Here is a 22,103-nt window from a genome sequence, read left to right as displayed (position 1 = left end):
TGCTGTATACTATACCCCTTCCTCGCTAGTCTAACTCTTTTACACCATGACTAGTTTTCTGATACCATGACACTATACACTCGTACAACTGTTTGTACATCATGTTTCTATTTTCATTACACTTTATATTCTCAAGATATTGTACAGCCATATTCACTCATCTTCCCACCTCCCCAATACTTCATGTCTGAATCCTGACACACCGTATGTTTTCAAATACACAGACTCGTCGTTGACAACTGTTTATGAGACTTACATACTCTTTTTCTATTTGCGTCTTTTATTATGCTTGCATTTAGATCGTAGACCCAGATGGGATCTTTTATCTTTTATTGTATTTTTAGATCGAGTTTCTCGATTTGTAACAGATCTCTCATACATCTGTCATTCGAGATATCATTACAGACCTCGACCCTTATTATCACACTTGCACAGAGGCATTACTAACTATTATCCAACATGACATATTATCTGGATATCCTGAATACAATCTTGTTATATTAACCCTGTTTTTATTCACCATTCTCTGGTGTACATCCATATCATTAGCTCAGGACATACACATTTTGCGTATTTATACCATATTTGTAACGCATGCTTTCCAAATAACAATAGTAAATCTTAACAACACAACGATTTCAAACAGCTTGTCTGAACAACAATTACACGTAAATACCATATATTACCCCTATAATACATATACAAGTGGGTGGATTTTTTCTGGCGAGACAAAAGTTCAATACACTCATTTCTTACACACAACTTTACACTTATTATCCACTGAGTTTACAATATAATTGGAGTCCCAAAGAACTATTTACACTAGGATTTCTTACATATTATAGGCCACTTTTTATTCACACGCATACTATCATACACACATGGATTTATTTAAAAACATGAAAAAGTTCTTGCAGTCATGTTAACATTTCCCAATCCAGCAACCGTATTTTCTTCATATTTTTTCTGACCAACTTATGTAGCACATTTTGGATACGTTTTTGCAAATCTATGAGACAACATTACAAACCAATATCTTTGATGACAAACATTAAATACTTATAAACATACCATGAATTACATTCATCGCATCTACACGAATCTTTTTCAAAAAATTATATTTTGCCCTTATCATCTACTTCGCCAATATAAGGGATGCACTAATTTTGACTATAATTTAGAATTCTTATTAACATTTGACAACGCAATTTTTTAAAAAGAATTTTACTGGGGACTATAGTTAAGTTCCAAATCAGCAACCTCAAATGTCTTATTTTAGCAATATTTACAACTTTTTTTTTATATTTAAACGAATAATCCTTGAATTATTTCTAATTTAACAATCAGCCCCTGTAAGTCCCAGCGATGTTATTTTTCATTTTGTATTTCTTCCGGAGCCGTAGGGTCTCACTTTACAACTTACAGATGCCTGACACTATTTATTAGTTTTCTCAATTATTTTATTATTTCTTTGTTTTCTTTCAAACAAACACATACCTCTTGGGATTATTATCAGAATGTGAACTCAAACATTTAGGACTAATTTCTTAGTGTTTTCTGTTACTTTTGTCATTGTTCTATCACCACTTTTTTCAGAGATATACATTTGTATTCGATCAATGGGGCAGTTCACAGGTGAACATCATACACAATGTTAATAAGCCTCGCAGTGCAAATTAAGCCACCATTGGTCTATTTTGGTATTATGACAACTTCCGTTTTTTAAAACACACCAGTATTTAAGGTTTTCAATTTGTATTATTTGTATCCATTTGTTTATGCCTGATGAAACGACCAGTTTACGGTCGAGAAACGCGTAGCGGTGTTTTTATGGATTAAAGATTGTTTTTACTCCACGGAAGTTGTCCTTTGTTTTATCTTGCCTTGGAATGGGCTAGCGAATTTGATACACACTGCAGCCTTGAAATACCACATTCCACAGAAGTCCATCTACCTTCACCAGGGCTACACAGAGATTCACCTGCCTTTGTTCAGGTGCAGCGGTATTACAGACCCACCAGTGTGCTAACCACTGTTAGTTGGCCAGAGAGCACCGGTCATAGAACGGTGCATATACATTCGGTAAGCCTTTTGTAATTGTTCTTCCAGCCCCTGATCAGACGTTATTACGCTATGTGGCGCCCTCTTTTTCACTTCTAATTTCACAGAATCTTCTGACCGAGGACCAGAGGAGCTGCCGCTTCAGACTTGTGCTCCTCATCTGAGCCTTCCTGTATCACCCGTCTACACACGATTGCTGACGGTTTGTGCACAGACTTTGTTCAAATTATTTAGGGCACCCCTCTTTTTGGTTCCCGTCCAAGGCGCAGAGGTGCCTGAGGTTTATAACATAACTAAAAAATCCCTGTCTTCAAAACAGGGCGGGCCGTGCACTCACCGTTTCAAGAAATAAATAAATTTATCAGGTAAGCATAAATTTAGTTTTCTTTCTAATGACACGGTGAGTCCACGGATCATCTAATTACTATTGGGAATCAATACCCAAGCTAAAGGACACAGATAAGGGAGGGACAAGACAGGGAACCTAAACAGAAGGCACCACTGCTTGAAGAACCTTTCTCCCAAAGGAAGCCTCAGCCGAGGCAAAAGTATCAAATTTATAGATTTTGAAAAAGTGAGTAGAGAGGACCAAGTTGCAGCCTTGCAAATATGCTCCACAGAAGCTTAATTTTTGAATGCCCAGGAAGAGGAAACAGCCCTCGTAGACATAAAGAAGGAACAACAATCTCCTGATTAATGTTTCGATCTGAAACTACTTTAGGAAGAAAACTTAACTTAGTACGTAAAACTACCTTATCCGAATGAAAAATAAGGTAAGGAGACTCATACTGTAAAGCTGAGAGCTCTGAGACTCTACGAGCAGAAGAAATAGCAACAAGAAACAAAACCTTTCAAGATAACAACGCCCAATCACCAACGCCCTCTCTTGCTTGATCCGAGCTATGACCCGAGAAAGGAGAGCGAACGGAGGAAAGACTGAAGTTCCAAGGAACTGCCAGAGCATCTATCAGAACCGCCTGAGGGTCCCTGGACCTTGACCCGTACCTCAGAAGCTTGGCATTCTGACAAGATGCCATGAGATCTAGATCCGGATGTCCCCATTTGAGAATCAAGTTGGAAAACACTTCCGGGTGTATTTCCCATTCACCCGGGTGAAAGGTCTGTCTGCTCAGAAAATCCGCTTCCCAATTGTCCACTCCTGGAATGTGGATTGCAGATAGACAACAGTTGTGGGTCTCTGCCCACTGATTAATCTTGGACACCTCTTCATGGCCAAAGAACTCCAAGTTCCGTCTTGATGGTTGATGTAAGCCACTGAGGTTATGTTGTCCGACTGAAATCTGATAAACCGGGCAGAAGCTGAGGCCAGGCCAGAAGAGCATTGAAGATTGCTCTTAGCTCTAGAATGTTTATAGGAAGAACAGACTCTTCCAGAGTCCATGTCCCCTGAGCCCTTTGAAGGCCCCATACTGCTCCCCAACCTATCAGGCTGACGTCCGTTGTCACAATCACCCAGGAGGGTCTGCAAAAACAGGTTCCCTGGGAGAGATGATCCTGAGACAACCACAAAGGAAAAGAATCTCTTGTCATCTGATCCAGATGAATTTGCGGAGACAGATCTGCATAATCCCGTTCCACTGTCTGAGCATGCATAACTGCAGAGGTCTGAGATGGAAACGAGCAAACGGAATAATATCCATGGTGGCTACCATCAGACTGATTACCTCCATACATTGAGCCACAGATGGCTGAGGAGAGGAATGAAGAGACAGACAAGCATCAAAAATCTTGGATTTTCCTACCTCTGTCAGAAAAATCTACATCAAAATGGAATCTATTATGGTTCCCAAGAATACTACCCTTGTGGATGGAATTAAAGAACTCTTTTCCAGATTTACCTTCCATCTGTGAGAGTGCAAGAAGGATAAAAGCATCTCCATGTGGGAGTTTGCTTGTTGAAAAGATTGGGCCTGAACCAGAATATTGTCCAGATAAGACGCCACTGCAATACCCTGCAATCGGAGCACTGCCAACAGGGATCCCAGAACCTTCGAAAAAATTCTGGGAGCTGTAGCAAGACCGAATGGAAAAGCCACAAACGGGAAGTGTTTGAGTAGAAAAGCAAATCTCAGAAACTTGGGATGATCCCTGTGGATGGGAACATGTAGGTATGCGTCCTTTAAATACACTGTTGTCATAAATTTACCTTCTTGAACTAAAGGAAAAATGGAACAAATAGTTTCCATCTTGAAGAACGGTACTCTGAGGAATTTGTTTAGACTTTTGAAATCTAAGATTGGTCTGAAGGTTCCCTCTTTCTTGGGAACCACAAACAGATTGGAGTAAAATCCCAGACCCTGCTCCTGTACTGGAACAGGAACTATCACTCCCATTTCGGAAAGATCCCGAACACAGTGTAAGAACGCCTCTCTTTTTATCTGGTCGACAGATAATCTTGAGAGCAGAAATCTGCCCCTGGGGGGAAAGGTCTTGAATTATAGTTTGTATCCCTGGGACACAATGTCTATCGCCCAAGGATCCTGAACGTCCCGAATCCAAGCCTGACCGAAAAAGGAAATTCTGTTCCCCCACAAGATCCGGTCCCGGATTGGGGGCAGACCCTTCATGCTGACTTTGAGTCATTAGCGGCTTTCCCTTATTCCAAGATTGGTTGGGTCTCTAGGAAGGCTTGGACTGTTCCTGTTTCGTAGAGGGAGAGGAAGGTTTACCCTTGAAGTTTCGAAAAATACGAAAATTACTCTGACGTCCCTTCTGTTATTTCTCTTATCCTGAGGGAGGAAATGTCCTTTTCCTCCTGTGATGTCAGAAATAATCTCAGCCAAAGCTGGCCCAAACAAGGTCTTACCCTTGTAAGTAATAGCCAAAAGCTTAGACGACACATCAGCAGACCAAGATTTCAACCATAAGGCTCTACGGGCCAGAATGGCAAAACTAGAAATCTTTGCACCTAATTTGATAACCTGAAGGGAAACATCAGAAATAAAAGAATTGGCCAATTTAAGACCCTTGATCCTGTCCTGGATCTCTTCAAGGGGAGTATCTGTTTGAATAGAATCAGACAACGCATCAAACCAGTATGCCACTGCACTAGAGACGGTAGCAATACACACTGCAGGTTGCCATTGTAAACCCTGGTGAACATACATCTTTTTAAGAAAACCCTACAGTTTCTTATCTATAGGATCCTTAAAAGAACAGCTATCCTCTATGGGAATAGTAGTTCTCTTAGCTAAAGTGGAGATTGCCCCTTCCACCTTGGGGACCGTTTGCCAAGACTCTTTGATAGAGTCATCAATGGGAAACATCTTCTTAAAAATAGGAGAAGGAGAAAAAGGAATACCCGGTTTCTCCCAATCCTTAACAATAATATCTGAAGCCCGATCTGGTACGGGAAAACATTCCAGCATGGAAGGTACATCATAATAGTTGTTAAGTTTATTAGACTTCTTAGGGTTGACAACGACAGTGGCGTCAGAGTCGTCCAAAGTAGCCAAAACCTCCTTAAAGTAGTAAACAGAGGTTCTCTAGCTTAAAATCTGAAGGATACAACTTCAGCATCAGAGGAAGGAATTACACTGTCTGAATCTGAGATCTCACCCTCAGATGCTACCGAAGTATCCTCCTCTTAGACCTATGAAAGGGAACATTCGGAATAGACACTGTCGTGTCAGAAACCTTACACACTGATTCTTTACATTTCCTCTTGCGCTTTCCCTGTAGCATGGGAAAAGCAAACAACACATAAGAAACTGCAGAAGACATGAGGGAAGCAATGTCTTGCAAAGAAACTCCAGATGGAGCTTGGAAGGAAGCGCAGGGCACTGTATTAATGGGCAATAAAATTTGGGACACCTGAGGAGAAAACTGCGGCATATTTTGAACATTGTCAGAAGACTCCTGGACAGCATCCGTCTTAGACAATATTGGCTCAAAAAGTCTATCCCTAAAATTTAGTGTTCTCTCAACACATGAGGAACAGAAAGGGACTGATGGTTCAATATTAGCATTCAAACATTAAGGACATCTGTAATCTATAACAGAGTCTTGATCCATCTTAATAGAAATAAAATTAAAAATATTTAAATTTTACTAAAATTTTATACAGAAAAAAAGTTACTGTTTCTTTAAATTTTAAAACGTAACTGCTTTATTTTTGATGAAATGTAAAAACGAAATTGCTGTATTTTTTAAAGTAATGCAATAATGAAAAATAATGTTTCAAAACACCTCAAACAGCCTCTACACCTCAGCTTTAGCTCTGCTGAGGTGCCTACCTTGCTGGATTACCGGAGATAATATGTATGGAAACCGGAACCAAAACAGAGCTGTTTTAAATAATGCTAGACGATCGTTAATCCGTGTTAACTAAAAAAAAGAAAAACGGCAAGTTGCAAGATTTCTCTCCTTCATATACAGGAAGTGAGAGAAAATATGTGCGCAACACGTAATTTTACTGCCACACAAGCCCCGTCCATCGTGGGCGTGTCAAAAATAACGTGTCAGTTGACATTTCATGTGAAAGTATCACCAACATTGAGCCTATTCTCCTCAAGTCCCCAGTGCCTGCAAATACTGCCTTACATAATCCCCTTAAGACATTAGGATTAATGCATCAAACATCCCATTTCAGGGAAATAATAAGTGCCATATTTTTACCTTAATACTGCTTAAGAAAAATAATAGCACTTGCCTCAATAAAATCTGCCTGGCAGCAAGGCAGCTGACTAGGTTTGGAGAGGTCCTTTCCCTCACATTGACCTGTGGATAAATAATAAAAAGGGCAGCACTTTATTTAAATTTTAGGGAGGTGCAGTGAGCATTATCTCCCACAAGTGCCCTTTGCTTAAAAGCCACCAATGCTCTACTGAAGAGACTGAAATGGACTACAGCTACACCCTGGAGGAAAAACAGCACATACTTGTACTACTTGTGCTGCAATTAAAATAATACAATCTTGATTGAAGAATCTTTTCAGACACTAACTTTACCACTTCCTTGCTCTAACGAAGGCAAAGAGAATGACTGGGGTTGGAGGGAAGGGAGGTGATATTTACCAGCTTTGCTGTGGTGCTCTTTGCCGCCTACTGCCCAGCAGGAGTGATATTACCAATAGTAATTAGATGATCCATGGACTCACCATGTCATTAGAAAGAAAAAATGCAAACAGCATAGCCCCCTGAGCATAAAAAAAGGCAAGAGGCATATAGGAAGTGGGGCTTAAATAACTAAATTATTTTTGGCGCTAACAACATCCGGAAATGACGCAACTTGCGTGTGCAAGGAAACCTGGCGTCAACTAAGACACCGGAAATGACGAATTTGCGTCACCGAACGTACCTTTGTGCCAAAAAAATTATCATGCAAAAAATGACGCAATAAATATCAGCATTTTGCAACCTCACGAGCCTAATTTTGCCCGCAAAATTTAATGAAAAAAATAGTCAATTTGAAGAAAAAGACTATACCCCAGGTAAGAAAAAATAACTTCCTAAATATGTTTCCCAATTTTGAAACTGATAGTCTGCAAAAGGAAATATACATAAACCTGACTCATGGCAAATATAAGTACAATACGTATATTTAAAACTTTATATTAATACATAAAGCGCCAAACCATAACTGAGTGTCTTAAATAACGAAAGCATACTTACCGAAAGACACCCATCCACATATAGCAGATAGCCAAACCAGTACTAAAACAGTATCAGTAGAGGTAATGGAATATGAGAGTATATCGTCGATCTGAAAAGGGAGGTAGGAGATGAATCTCTACGACCGATAACAGAGAACCTATGAAAAAAATAGGTGATACTCCCTTCACATCCCTCTGACAAACGCTGTACTCAGAGGAATCGGGCTTCAAAATGCTGAGAAGCGCATATCACAGAAGAAAATCAAGCACAAACTTACTTCACCACCTCCATAGGAAGCAAAGTTTGTAAAACTGAATTGTGGGTGTGGGGAGGGGTGTATTTATAGGCATTTTGAGGCTTAGGAAACTTTGTCCCTCCTGGTAGGATTGTATATCCCATACGACACTAGCTCATGGACTCTTGCCAATTACATGAACGAAAATTATGTATATTACATAAAATAAGTACATGAATTTCTCAATATAGAAATGAGAATGTAATTACAATGAAAAGCCACCAGAAGGCAGCCATCCCTAAGGGAACACTGTCTCCAAAGAGAAGAGTGTAATACACAAATAAATATGTATATTAGTAGGGTAGAGACAACTGAATACAAGTTAAGCCCTACAGAAAAAAAAACATCTTCACCTCTAAATTAACCTGAGCTGTTTCAGGCAAAAACTCAGAGATATCTGCAGCCTGGATCTCTACTTTAAAGTACAAAGGGAGGATCCGCTGAGAAATGAAAAACTAGCACATAACCACCAGTTTTAGAACAGGTAACACTGCGCTATTATCCTATCGCTATATAAGAGATTATACTTAGAAACAGCTGCGGATCACATCAGCACTGCACTATTATCCATGCCATCGCTATATAAGAGATCATACTTACAAACAGCTGCGGATCACATCAGCACTGCACTATTATCCATGCCATCGCTATATAAGAGATCTTACTTACAAACAGCTGCGGATCGCATCAGCACTGCGCTATTATCCATGCAATCGCTATATAAGAGATCTTACTTACAAACAGCTGCGGATCACATCAGCACTGCACTATTATCCATGCCATCGCTATATAAGAGATCTTACTTACAAACAGCTGCGGATCGCATCAGCACTGTGCTATTATCCATGCAATCGCTATATAAGAGTATATACTTACAAACAGCTGCGGATCACATCAGCACTGCGCTATTATCCATGCCATCGCTATATAAGAGATTATACTTACAAACAGCTGCGGATCACATCAGCACTGCACTATTATCCATGCCATCGCTATATAAGAGATTATACTTACAAACAGCTGCGGATCGCATTAGCGCTGCGCTATTATCCATGCCATCGCTATATAAGAGATCTTACTTACAAACAGCTGCGGATCGCATCAGCACTGCGCTATTATCCATGCCATCGCTATAAAGAGTATATACTTACAAACAGCTGCGGATCACATCAGCACTGCGCTATTATCCATGCCATCGCTATATAAGAGATCTTACTTACAAACAGCTGCGGATCACATCAGCACTGCGCTATTATCCATGCCATCGCTATATAAGAGATCTTACTTACAAACAGCTGCGGATCACATCAGCACTGCGCTATTATCCATGCCATCGCTATATAAGAGATCTTACTTACAAACAGCTGCGGATCGCATCAGCACTGCGCTATTATCCATGCAATCGCTATATAAGAGTATATACTTACAAACAGCTGTGGATCACATCAGCACTGCGCTATTATCCATGCCATCGCTATATAAGAGATTATACTTACAAACAGCTGCGGATCACATCAGCACTGCACTATTATCCATGCCATCGCTATATAAGAGGTCTTACTTACAAACAGCTGCGGATCGCATCAGCACTGCGCTATTATCCATGCAATCGCTATATAAGAGATTATACTTACAAACAGCTGCGGATCACATCAGCACTGCACTATTATCCATGCCATCGCTATATAAGAGGTCTTACTTACAAACAGCTGCGGATCGCATCAGCACTGCGCTATTATCCATGCAATCGCTATATAAGAGTATATACTTACAAACAGCTGCGGATCACATCAGCACTGCGCTATTATCCATGCCATCGCTATATAAGAGATTATATTTACAAACAGCTGGGGATCGCATCAGCACTGCACTATTATCCATGCCATCGCTATATAAGAGATTATACTTACAAACAGCTGCGGATCACATCAGCAATGCGCTATTATCCATGCCATCGCTATATAAGAGATTATACTTACAAACAGCTGCGGATCACATCAGCAATGCACTATTATCCATGCCATCGCTATATAAGAGATTATACTTACAAACAGCTGCGGATCGCATTAGCGCTGCGCTATTATCCATGCCATCGCTATATAAGAGATTATACTTACAAACAGCTGCGGATCACATTAGCACTGCACTATTATCCTATCGCTATATAAGAGATTATACTTACAAACAGCTGCGGATCGCATCAGCAATGAGCTATTATCCATGCCATTGCTATATAAGAGATTATACTTATAAACAGCTGCGGATCACATCAGCACTGCGCTATTATCCATGCCATTGCTATATAAGAGATTATACTTACAAACAGCTGCGGATCACATCAGCACTGCACTATTATCCATGCCATCGCTATATAAGAGATTATACTTACAAACAGCTGCAGATCACATCAGCACTGCACTATTATCCATGCCATCGCTATATAAGAGATTTTACTTACAAACAGCTGCGGATCACATCAGCACTGCGCTATTATCCATGCCATCGCTATATAAGAGATCTTACTTACAAACAGCTGCGGAACGCATCAGCACTGCACTATTATCCTATCGCTATATAAGAGATTATACTTACAAACAGCTGCGGATCACATCAGCACTGCACTATTATCCATGCCATCGCTATATAAGAGATTATACTTACAAACAGCTGGGGATCGCATCAGCAATGCGCTATTATCCATGCCATCGCTATATAAGAGATTATACTTACAAACAGCTGCGGATCACATCAGCACTGCACTATTATCCATGCCATCGCTATATAAGAGATCTTACTTACAAACAGCTGCGGATCGCATTAGCGCTGCGCTATTATCCATGCCATTGCTATATAAGAGATCTTACTTACAAACAGCTGCGGATCGCATCTGCACTGCGCTATTATCCATGCCATCGCTATATAAGAGATTATACTTACAAACAGCTGAGGATCGCATCTGCACTGCGCTATTATCCATGCCATCGCTATATAAGAGATTATACTTACAAACAGCTGAGGATCGCATCAGCACTGCGCTATTATCCATGCCATCGCTATATAAGAGATTATACTTACAAACAGCTGCGGCATGCATCAGCACTGCACTATTATCCATGCCATCGCTATATAAGAGATTATACTTACAAACAGCTGAGGATCGCATCAGCACTGCGCTATTATCCATGCCATCGCTATATAAGAGATTATACTTACAAACAGCTGCAGATCACATCAGCACTGCACTATTATCCATGCCATCGCTATATAAGAGATTATACTTACAAACAGCTGCGTATTGCACCAACATTGCGCTATACTGCATTGTGAAATAAACATGGCGCCGCTATAGTAACCCCTCACAATGGCGGAACATCTAAAAGGCATACCGGTGTTCTGTCGAGAACTCCAATTCGTCAAAAACTCCAATCTGACGTCACTCTTATTTTAATATCTGTTTTGCCTCTGTCTGGGGGGGCCACCGCAGACCCTTTGGCATACATACCAAGTAAACCTTGGGGAATGAGGTTTACTAGGGGGGGCTTTGCCCACCTTGAACCCCCCAGGCGGAGGTAAAATAGATAGTGAAGATAGGCGATTAAATGCCCTATCTGATTGGTTGTGAATCCTGTCACTCACTGGACACGGACCAATCAGTTGTATGGAAATACCGGAAGTGACGTCCGATTGGAGTTCTCTACAGAACACAGGAAAAAATCAGAGTACGCCAAACAATCCTTATAAATAGGCAATCTGACTAAATACTCCCCAGCGCGCAAAATGGTCTCACTACTATGATCACGAAAGGCAAAGGGATGACCAGCATAACAATCTGGACTCCTTAACGTCCTAGCGATTTTAGCGTAAGCGCGTGAAAAAAAAGCAACTACAGAAAACCCCATTTTAGTCAGAGGAAAACAACACACAAAAAATGTCACAGTAAAACAGTAGTACTGTGAACATGCTTATAAATAAAGTGCCCATCATTAGGACCACAAGGTCCGTAAAAAACAGAGTTTCCAGGGATAAAAAGAGGATACCCTATCTCACTCACCATAAACCAGGCACCTATTTATTTGGAAGGAAGCAGGTCCCACCAGGTTACTGAATATCTCAGTCCTTGTGCAGGATATCTGTCTGTGAAATATAAATGAAAGGACTTACCCACCAGGGTCTTCAGCTGTTGAACAGTCACAGCACAATAATGTGTGTCAGCCTCATCTGCTCGCTGACAGGGACCTGAAGAGAAAGAAAATACAGAGTAACCAACCCTGGTTTTCTATAATAGGGGTAGCATAAATGTTAGAAGTCAAGCAAAGACCACCTCGCCATCTTCTAACTGCGAAATGCCACCACTACTCTTACTAAAGAGATTGACATGGACACAGCATAGCCCCAATCCTTGCTTGCAGGGAAAAGCACCCATAAAAGGATTAAATATCTTCAGACACCAACTCCTTCATTGACAGAGGCAAAGAGAATGACTGGGAGTTATGGGTAAGGGAAGTGACACTTAACAGCGTTGTTGGGGTGCTCTGTGACTCCTCCTGCTGGTCAGGAGTTGAATATCCCACTATTAATTGGAATGACGTTGTGGACTCTCCATGTCATAGGTTAGAAAACTCATTTTTTTGAGCTAACAGTTTGAACTCCATTCGGTGCGCTAGTCATACGGCACTTTTTTTGTAGCTAGTGCGCAGATTGGAGAACATTTCAAACAGTTATCTCACAGGCAGAGGTGGTACTGACAGGAAGGGGAGTGGTGGTACTGACAGGAAGGGGAGAGGTGGAACTGACAGGAAGGGGAGAGGTGGAACTGACAGGACGGGGAGAGGTGGAACTGACAGGACGGGGAGAGGTGGAACTGACAGGACGGGGAGAGGCGGTACTGACAGGAAGGGGAGAGGCGGTACTGACAGGAAGGGGAGAGGCGGTACTGACAGGACGGGGAGAGGCGGTACTGACAGGACGGGGAGATGCGGTACTGACAGGACGGGGAGAGGCGGAACTGACAGGACAGGAAGAGGCGGTACTGACAGGAAGGGGAGAGGCGGTACTGACAGAAAGGGGAGAGGCGGTAATGACAGGAAGGGGAGAGGCGGTACTGACAGGAAGGGGAGAGGCGGTACTAACAGGACGGGGAGAGGCGGTACTGACAGGACGGGGAGAGGCGGAACTGACAGGACAGGAAGAGGCGGTACTGACAGGAAGGGGAGAGGCGGTACTGACAGAAAGGGGAGAGGCGGTAATGACAGGAAGGGGAGAGGCGGTACTGACAGGACGGGAAGAGGCGGTACTGACAGGAAGGGGAGAGGCGGTACTGACAGGAAGGGGAGAGGCGGTACTAACAGGAAGGGGAGAGGCGGTACTGACAGGAAGGGGAGAGGCGGTACTGACAGGAAGGGGAGAGGTGGAACTGACAGGGAGGGGAGAGGTGGTACTGACAGGAAGGGGAGAGGCGGTACTGACAGGAAGGGGAGAGGAAGGGGAGAGGCGGAACTGACAGGAAGGGGAGAGGTGGTACTGACAGGAAGGGGAGAGGAGGAACTGACAGGAAGGGGAGAGGAAGGGGAGAGGCAGAACTGACAGGAAGGGGAGAGGCGGAACTGACAGGAAAGGGAGAGGTGGAACTGACAGGGAGGGGAGAGGTGGTACTGACAGGAAGGGGAGAGGTGGAACTGACAGGGAGGGGAGAGGTGGTACTGACAGGAAGGGGAGAGGCGGTACTGACAGGAAGGGGAGAGGAAGGGGAGAGGCGGAACTGACAGGAAGGGGAGAGGTGGTACTGACAGGAAGGGGAGAGGAGGAACTGACAGGAAGGGGAGAGGAAGGGGAGAGGAAGGGGAGAGGCGGAACTGACAGGAAGGGGAGAGGCGGAACTGACAGGAAGGGGAGAGGAAGGGGAAAGGAAGGGGAGAGGCGGTACTGACAGGAAGGGGAGAGGTGGTACTGACAGGAAGGGGAGAGGTGGTACTGACTGGTAGGGGAGAGGTGGTACTGACAGGAAGGGGAGAGGCGGTACTGACAGGAAGGGGAGAGGTGGAACTGACAGGGAGGGGAGAGGTGGTACTGACAGGAAGGGGAGAGGAAGGGGAGAGGCGGAACTGACAGGAAGGGGAGAGGCGGAACTGACAGGAAGGGGAGAGGAAGGGGAGAGGCAGAACTGACAGGAAGGGGAGAGGCGGAACTGACAGGAAAGGGAGAGGCGGAACTGACAGGAAGGGGAGAGGCGGAACTGACAGGAAGGGGAGAGGTGGAACTGACAGGAAGGGGAGAGGTGGAACTGACAGGAAGGGGAGAGGCGGAACTGACAGGAAAGGGAGAGGTGGTACTGACAGGAAGGGGAGAGGTGGAACTGACAGGAAGGGGAGAGGCGGAACTGACAGGAAGGGGAGAGGCGGAACTGACAGGAAAGGGAGAGGCGGAACTGACAGGAAGGGGAGAGGTGGAACTGACAGAAAGGGGAGAGGTGGTACTGACAGGAAGTGGAGAGGCGGAACTGACAGAAAGGGGAGAGGCGGAACTGACAGGAAGGGGAGAGGAGGAACTGACAGAAAGGGGAGTTGTAGTACTAACAGGAAGTGGAGTTGTAGTACTGACAGAAAGGGGAGTTGTAGTACTGACAGGAAGTGGAGTGGTGTTCCCAGATTTGTCTACGCCAGAGGCAAACCTTCCGCTAGTACAGATTCTACAACAGTAACTGTGATCCTCTAACCAACTCTGGGCTTATCTGAAGGTTACATATCACATCAATCAACTTCTCTCGGGAATTCTACAAGTTTCAGCTTCTCAAAACATCTGTTTTTCTTAAATCTCAATCTGCTTCTGGTAACAGCTTCCTGTTTGTCTCTAGCCCTACAAGTACGGGGGGGGGGGGGGGACACACACGTTATTCCTATTGTGGGCAACTGGGTAATTCTCCTCACCCCTATACAGCCGTGGATGAGGTTCTTGAAGTTATCCCTCCTTTTCTTTTCTCCCACTCTCTGGACAGGGACCAGCAGCTTTGCATCAAATGTGTTGAGAAGATCGGGCTTCAAATCAGGCACCTGTTTCATCACAGCATGTAACTCTGCGTAGCGCGGTCGCTGTAACAAAATGCACACACATAAGCGCTTCGTATCACAGCATGTAACTCTGTATAGCGCGGTCGCTGTCACACACATAAGCGCTTCGTATCACAGCATGTAACTCTGTATAGCGCGGTCGCTGTCACACACATAAGCGCTTCGTATCACAGCATGTAACTCTGTATAGCGCGGTCGCTGTCACACACATAAGCGCTTCGTATCACAGCATGTAACTCTGCGGAGCGCGGTCGCACACATAAGCGCTTCGTATCACAGCATGTAACTCTGCGGAGCGCGGTCGCACACATAAGCGCTTCGTATCACAGGGTAATAATGCTCTTAAAACCCATAAAAGATGTTAGAGATGCAGCTAAGGTACCGCTATATTTCAGCAGGTGAGTTGCAGTAGAAACAGAATTTATGCTTACCTGATAAATTACTTTCTCCAACGGTGTGTCCGGTCCACTGCGTCATCCATAACTTGTGGGAATATTCTCTTCCCCAACAGGAAATGGCAAAGAGCACAGCAAAAGCTGTCCATATAGCCCCTCCCAGGCTCCGTCCCCCCAGTCATTCGACCGACGGTTAGGAGAAAAAAAGGAGAAACTATAGGGTGCCGTGGTGACTGTAGTGTATAGAGAAAGAAATTTTTCAAACCTGATTAAAATACCAGTGGGCCGTGGACCGGACACACCGTTGGAGAAAGTAATTTATCAGGTAAGCATAAATTCTGTTTTCTCCAACATTGGTGTGTCCGGTCCACGAGGTCATCCATAACTTGTGGGAACCAATACCAAAGCTTTAGGACACGGATGGAGCAAATCAGGTTACCTAAACAGAAGGCACCACGGCTTGCAAAACCTTTCTCCCAAAAATAGCCTCCAAAGAAGCATAAGTATCAAATTTGTAGAATTTGGCAAAAGTGTGCAGAGAAGACCAAGTCGCTGCCTTACATATCTGATCAACAGAAGCCTCGTTCTTGAAGGCCCATGTGGAAGCCACAGCCCTAGTAGAGTGAGCTGTGATTCGTTCAGGAGGCTGCCGTCCGGCAGTCTCATAAGCCAATCGGATGATGCTTTTCAGCCAGAAAGAAAGAGAGGTAGCAGTAGCTTTTTGTCCTCTCCTCTTACCAGAATAAACGACAAACAAAGAAGAAGTTTGTCTGAAATCCTTTGTTGCTTCTAAATAGAACTTTAAAGCACGGACTACATCTAAATTGTGTAACAAACGTTCCTTCTTTGAAACTGGGTTCGGAAACAAAGAAGGAACAACTATTTCCTGGTTAATATTCTTTTTGGAAACAACTTTTGGAAGAAAACCAGGCTTGGTACGCAAAACAACCTTATCTGAATGGAACACCAGATAGGGTGGATCACACTGCAAAGCAGATAATTCAGAAACTCTTCTAGCAGAAGAAATAGCAACCAAAAACAGAACTTTCCAAGATAGTAACTGGATATCTATGGAATGTAAGGGTTCAAACGGAACCCCATGAAGAACTGAAAGAACTAAATTTAGACTCCAGGGAGGAGTCAAGGGTCTGTAAACAGGCTTGATTCTGACCAAAGCCTGTACAAAAGCTTGTACATCTGGCACAGCTGCCAGTCGTTTGTGTAACAAGACAGATAAAGCAGAAATCTGTCCTTTTAGAGAACTCGCTGACAATCCCTTATCCAAACTTTCTTGGAGAAAGGAGAGGATCTTAGGAATTTTAATCTTACTCCAGGAGAATCCCTTGGATTCACACCAACAGATATATCTTTTCCATATTTTATGGTAAATCTTTCTAGTCACAGGTTTTCTGGCTTGGACCAGAGTATCTATCACTGAATCTGAAAACCCACGCTTGGATAAAATCCAACGTTCAATTTCCAAGCAGTCAGCTGCAGAGAAACTAGATTTGGATGTTCGAATGGACCTTGTACTAGAAGATCCTGTCTCAAAGGTAGCTTCCATGGTGGAGCCGATGACATATTCACCAGGTCTGCATACCAAGTCCTGCGCGGCCACGCAGGAGCTATCAGAATCACCGAGGCCTTCTCCTGTTTGATCCTGGCTACAAGCCTGGGAAGGAGAGGGAACGGTGGAAACGCATAAGCTAGGTTGAACGACCAAGGCGCCACTAATGCATCCACTAGAGTCGCCTTGGGATCCCTGGATCTGGACCCGTAGCAAGGAACCTTGAAGTTCTGACGAGACGCAATCAGATCCATGTCTGGAATGCCCCATAATTGAGTCAACTGGGCAAACACCTCCGGGTGGAGTTCCCACTCCCCCGGATGGAAAGTCTGACGACTCAGATAATCCGCCTCCCAGTTGTCTACTCCTGGGATGTGGATTGCAGATAGGTGGCAGGAGTGATCCTCCGCCCATTTGATGATTTTGGATAACTCTCTCATCACCAAGGAACTCCTTGTTCCCCCCTGATGGTTGATGTAAGCTACAGTCGTCATATTGTCTGACTGGAATCTTATGAATCCGGCCTTCGCTAGTTGAGGCCAAGCCCGGAGAGCATTGAATATCGCTCTCAGTTCCAGGATGTTTATCGGGAGAAGAGACTCTTCCCGAGACCATAGACCCTGAGCTTTCAGGGAATCCCAGACCGCGCCCCAGCCTAATAGACTGGCGTCGGTCGTCACAATGACCCACTTTGGTCTGCGGAAACTCATTCCCTGAGACAGGTGTTCCTGGGACAACCACCAACGGAGTGAGTCTCTGGTCATCTGGTCTACTTGAATCTTTGGAGACAAGTCTGTATAGTCCCCATTCCACTGCTTGAGCATGCACAGTTGTAATGGTCTTAGATGAATTTGAGCAAAAGGAACTATGTCCATTGCTGCAACCATCAACTCTACTACTTCCATGCACTGAGCTATGGAAGGCTGCAGAATAGAGTGAAGAACTTGACAAGCGTTTAGAAGCTTTGACTTTCTGACTTCTGTCAGGAAGATCTTCATTTCTAAAGAATCTATTATTGTTCCCAAAAAGGGAACTCTTGTCGACGGAGACAGGGAACTCTTTTCTACGTTCACCTTCCACCCGTGAGATCTGAGAAAGGCTAGAACAATGTCTGTATGAGCCTTTGCTTTGGAAAGAGACGACGCTTGGATTAGAATGTCGTCCAGATAAGGTGCCACTGAAATACCCCTTGGTCTTAGAACCGCTAGAAGGGACCCGAGCACCTTTGTGAAAATTCTTGGAGCAGTGGCTAGCCCGAATGGGAGAGCCACGAACTGATAATGTTTGTCCAGAAAGGCGAACCTTAGGAACTGATGATGATCTTTGTGGATAGGAATATGTAGATACGCATCCTTTAAATCCACGGTAGTCATAAATTGACCCTCCTGGATTGTAGGTAAAATTGTTCGAATGGTTTCCATTTTGAACGATGGAACTCTGAGAAATTTGTTTAGAATTTTTAAATCCAGAATTGGTCTGAAGGTTCCCTCTTTTTTGGGAACTACAAACAGATTTGAGTAAAACCCCTGACCTTGTTCCACAGTTGGAACTGGGTGTATCACTCCCATCTTTAACAGGTCTTCTACACAATGTAAGAATGCCTGTCTCTTTATTTGGTTTGAAGATAAGTGAGACATGTGGAACCTCCCCCTTGGGGGTAGTTCCTTGAATTCTAGAAGATAACCCTGAGAGACTATTTCTAGTGCCCAGGGATCCTGAACATCTCTTGCCCAAGCCTGAGCAAAGAGAGAGAGTCTGCCCCCTACTAAATCCGGTCCCGGATCGGGGGCTACCCCTTCATGCTGTCTTGGTAGCAGCAGCAGGCTTCTTGGCCTGTTTGTGAAAAAAGGGATTACCAATGGCACTACAGGTATAAATAGGACCTGTTTTATTTAAATGTCTGGCCAACTAGTGGGGCCTTTGTGTTATCAGCCAACTGAGTGGCTATATTTGGTGCTATGTGTATAATACTGATTTCTGGAGCAAGAAAGGAAAAGAATACACTTGGAAGCACTCACAGGTCACTTATTGAGTCATTTTAATATCGAGAGATCAAAAAATGAAATCCAAGAATGGAAGAGACATACTCTTGACTATAATTAAAATTTAACTTTTATTGGGGTTCGAAAATAAAATAGGAAAAAACTTTAAAAACACACTTATGTACCGATTGTAGTCTATTTGGCTTGTCGTGTCGCTGTACAGAATACTTAAATTACTTCTGCAAATACTCCTATATATAATATAATTTGGGTTGCAGTTAATTAACCTGCTTACTATTCGCTGTTGTCTGTGTATACTATACTTATGTATACCTTGAATTGAGTATAAGTGTTGCCGGCTAAGTTGGATATATTACCAGGTTTAACCATCTGCAGAGAAAGAGCAGTTTATAAATATAGTCTTTCTTCGCTCGATTATCTGAGAGGTTGATTGTATCTCTCTTTTCACATATGTATGTGTTTCAGTCTGAGTATTAAATAATGAAACAGTGTCTCAAATACCCCGTTGTATAATAATAATGCACAGGACTGTGTGTACTGTGTTTATTCAGTTGTCTGAGAGGTTAACTGTGTCTCAGTTTTTACACTCTTATACAAATTTCGATCTAGAAAGTTTTAATAAAAATCACAGTAGCTTATGTCCTGTCATGTAATAGTGATTCACAGGACCTTATTTGCCTGCTCAGTTTTGTAAGAGGTTAGCTGTGTCTATCTTTTTACACACACTTGTGTCTAATAGTTTAAATCTTCAATAATGTTGCAACGACCTAACTGCACATTTGTGACTGTTTATGCATTAGTGTGTGCTGACATTTGCGGCTATTTTTTTAAAAAATTGATATGCTTATATAAATCACAGTTTTGTCCATACATGTAATCCGTGATATTAGGTATACTGACTAAATTTACAGCTGTAACCGTTAACTGCCTGGGAGAGTAATATGCTCTCCAGCGTTCTCGGGTGCTAGGTTAATTAATGCAACATGATTGTCAGTGACACTTGGCTAGCCGGATCAAATGTAAATATTAAACCATTCCTAGCTCTCTGTAGACTTAGAATAAATTGAGTGAAAAGACTACAGTAATTGAATCGGTAGCTTAAGGCTTGCTAAAAACACAGGAGCTCCTAGGACTCCTCACCATTGCCCTAATGTCCCTGACATGTTTCGCCACGTAACGTGGCTTTTTCTTGGCCTGTTTACCCTTGTTCCAGCCTTGCATTTTCCAATCTGGTTTAGTCTGGGAAGCGTTACCCTCTTGTCTAGAGGCTGCAGAGTTGGAAGCCGTTCCGTTCCTGAAATTGCGAAAGGAACGAAAATTGGACTTATTCTTAGCCTTGAAAGGTCTATCTTGTGGGAGGGCATGGCCCTTTCCCCCAGTGATGTCTGAAATAATCTCTTTTAATTCTGGCCCAAAAAGGGTCTTACCTTTGAAAGGGATATTAAGCAATTTTGTCTTGGAAGATACATCCGCCGACCAAGACTTTAGCCAGAGCGCTCTGCGCGCCACAATTGCAAACCCTGAATTTTTCGCCGCTAACCTCGCTAGCTGCAAAGCGGCATCTAAAATAAAGGAATTAGCTAACTTAAGTGCGTGAATTCTGTCCATGACTTCCTCATACGGAGTCTCCCTACTGAGCGACTTTTCCAGTTCCTCGAACCAGAATCACGCCGCTGTAGTGACAGGAATAATGCACGAAATAGGTTGAAGGAGGTAACCTTGCTGTACAAAAATCCTTTTTAAGCAAACCCTCCAATTTTTTATCCATAGGATCTTTGAAAGCACAATTGTCCTCAATGGGAATGGTCGTGCGCTTGGCTAGTGTAGAAACCGCCCCCTCGACCTTAGGGACTGTTTGCCATAAGTCCTTCCTGGGGTCGACCATAGGGAACAATTTTTTAAATATAGGAGGAGGGACAAAAGGTATGCCTGGCTTCTCCCACTCCTTATTCACTATGTCCGCCACCCGTTTAGGTATCGGAAAGGCATCAGGGTGCACCGGGACCTCTAGGAAATTTTTCTGGGATGACCAGATTGTCACAATCATCCAGAGTAGATAGCACCTCCTTAAGTAATGCGCGGAGATGCTCTAATTTAAATTTAAATGTCACAACATCAGGTTCTGCCTGCTGAGAAATTCTTCCTGTATCAGAAATTTCTCCATCTGACAAACCCTCCCTCACTGCCACTTCAGACTGGTGTGAGGGTATGACAGAAAAAATATCATCAGCGCCCTCCTGCTCTACAGTGTTTAAAACAGAGCAATCGCGCTTTCTCTGAAATGCTGGCATTTTGGATAAAATATTAGCTATGGAGTTATCCATTACTGCCGTCAATTGTTGAATAGTAACAAGCATTGGCGCGCTAGAAGTACTAGGGGTCGCCTGCGCGGGCATAACTGGTATAGACACAGAAGGAGATGATGTAGAACTCTCTCTACTTCCTTCATCTGAGGAATCATCCTGGGCAACCTTACTATCTGTGACAGTACTGTCCTTACTATGTTTGGACGCTATGGCACAATTATCACATATATTTGAAGGGGGAACCACATTGGCTTCCATACATACAGAACATGATCTATCTGAAGGTACAGACATGTTAAACAGGCTTAAACTGGTTAATAAAGCACAAAAACCGTTTTTAAACAAAACCGTTACTGTCTCTTTAAATGTTAAACAGGGCACACTTTATTACTGAATATGTGAAAAACTATGAAGGAATTGTCCAATCTTTACCAAATTTTCACCACAGTGTCTTAATGCATTCAAAGTATTGTACCCCAATTTTCAAGCTGTTAACCCTTAAAATGTGGAAACCGGAGCCGTTTGCAATTTTAACCCCACTACAGTCCCAGCCACAGCCTTTGTTGCGACTTTACCAATCCCAGGGGGGTATACGATACCAATTCAAGCCTTCTAGGAACGTTTTCAGTGGACACCAGACCCTCTCACATGCATCTGCATGCACTGTACTTAAAAGAAACTGCACAATAATGGCGCGAAAATGAGGCTCTGCCTACTATAGTGAAAGGCCCTTCCTGACTGGGAAGGTGTCTAAACTAGTGCCTGGCGATAAAAACGTTCCCCAAACAATAAAAGTG

At 43.3% G+C, this 22,103-nt stretch overlaps 1 protein-coding gene across 1 annotated transcript in view; it reads right to left on the bottom strand.

Moving 5' to 3' along the window:
* The window catches only part of XPO5 (exportin 5), a 630,805-nt gene that overhangs the window by 24,839 nt on the left and 583,863 nt on the right, over window positions 1-22,103 (bottom strand). Inside the window, exon 31 of the mRNA XM_053712755.1 lies at window positions 14,895-15,056. Coding sequence (XP_053568730.1) covers window positions 14,895-15,056 — 162 coding nt within the window. The remainder of the gene's footprint in view (window positions 1-14,894; window positions 15,057-22,103) is intronic.

Source organism: Bombina bombina, chromosome 4 (genome assembly GCF_027579735.1).
Source record: "Bombina bombina isolate aBomBom1 chromosome 4, aBomBom1.pri, whole genome shotgun sequence".
NCBI lineage: Eukaryota > Metazoa > Chordata > Amphibia > Anura > Bombinatoridae > Bombina > Bombina bombina.
This window is presented reverse-complemented; position numbering and strand designations above follow the sequence as displayed.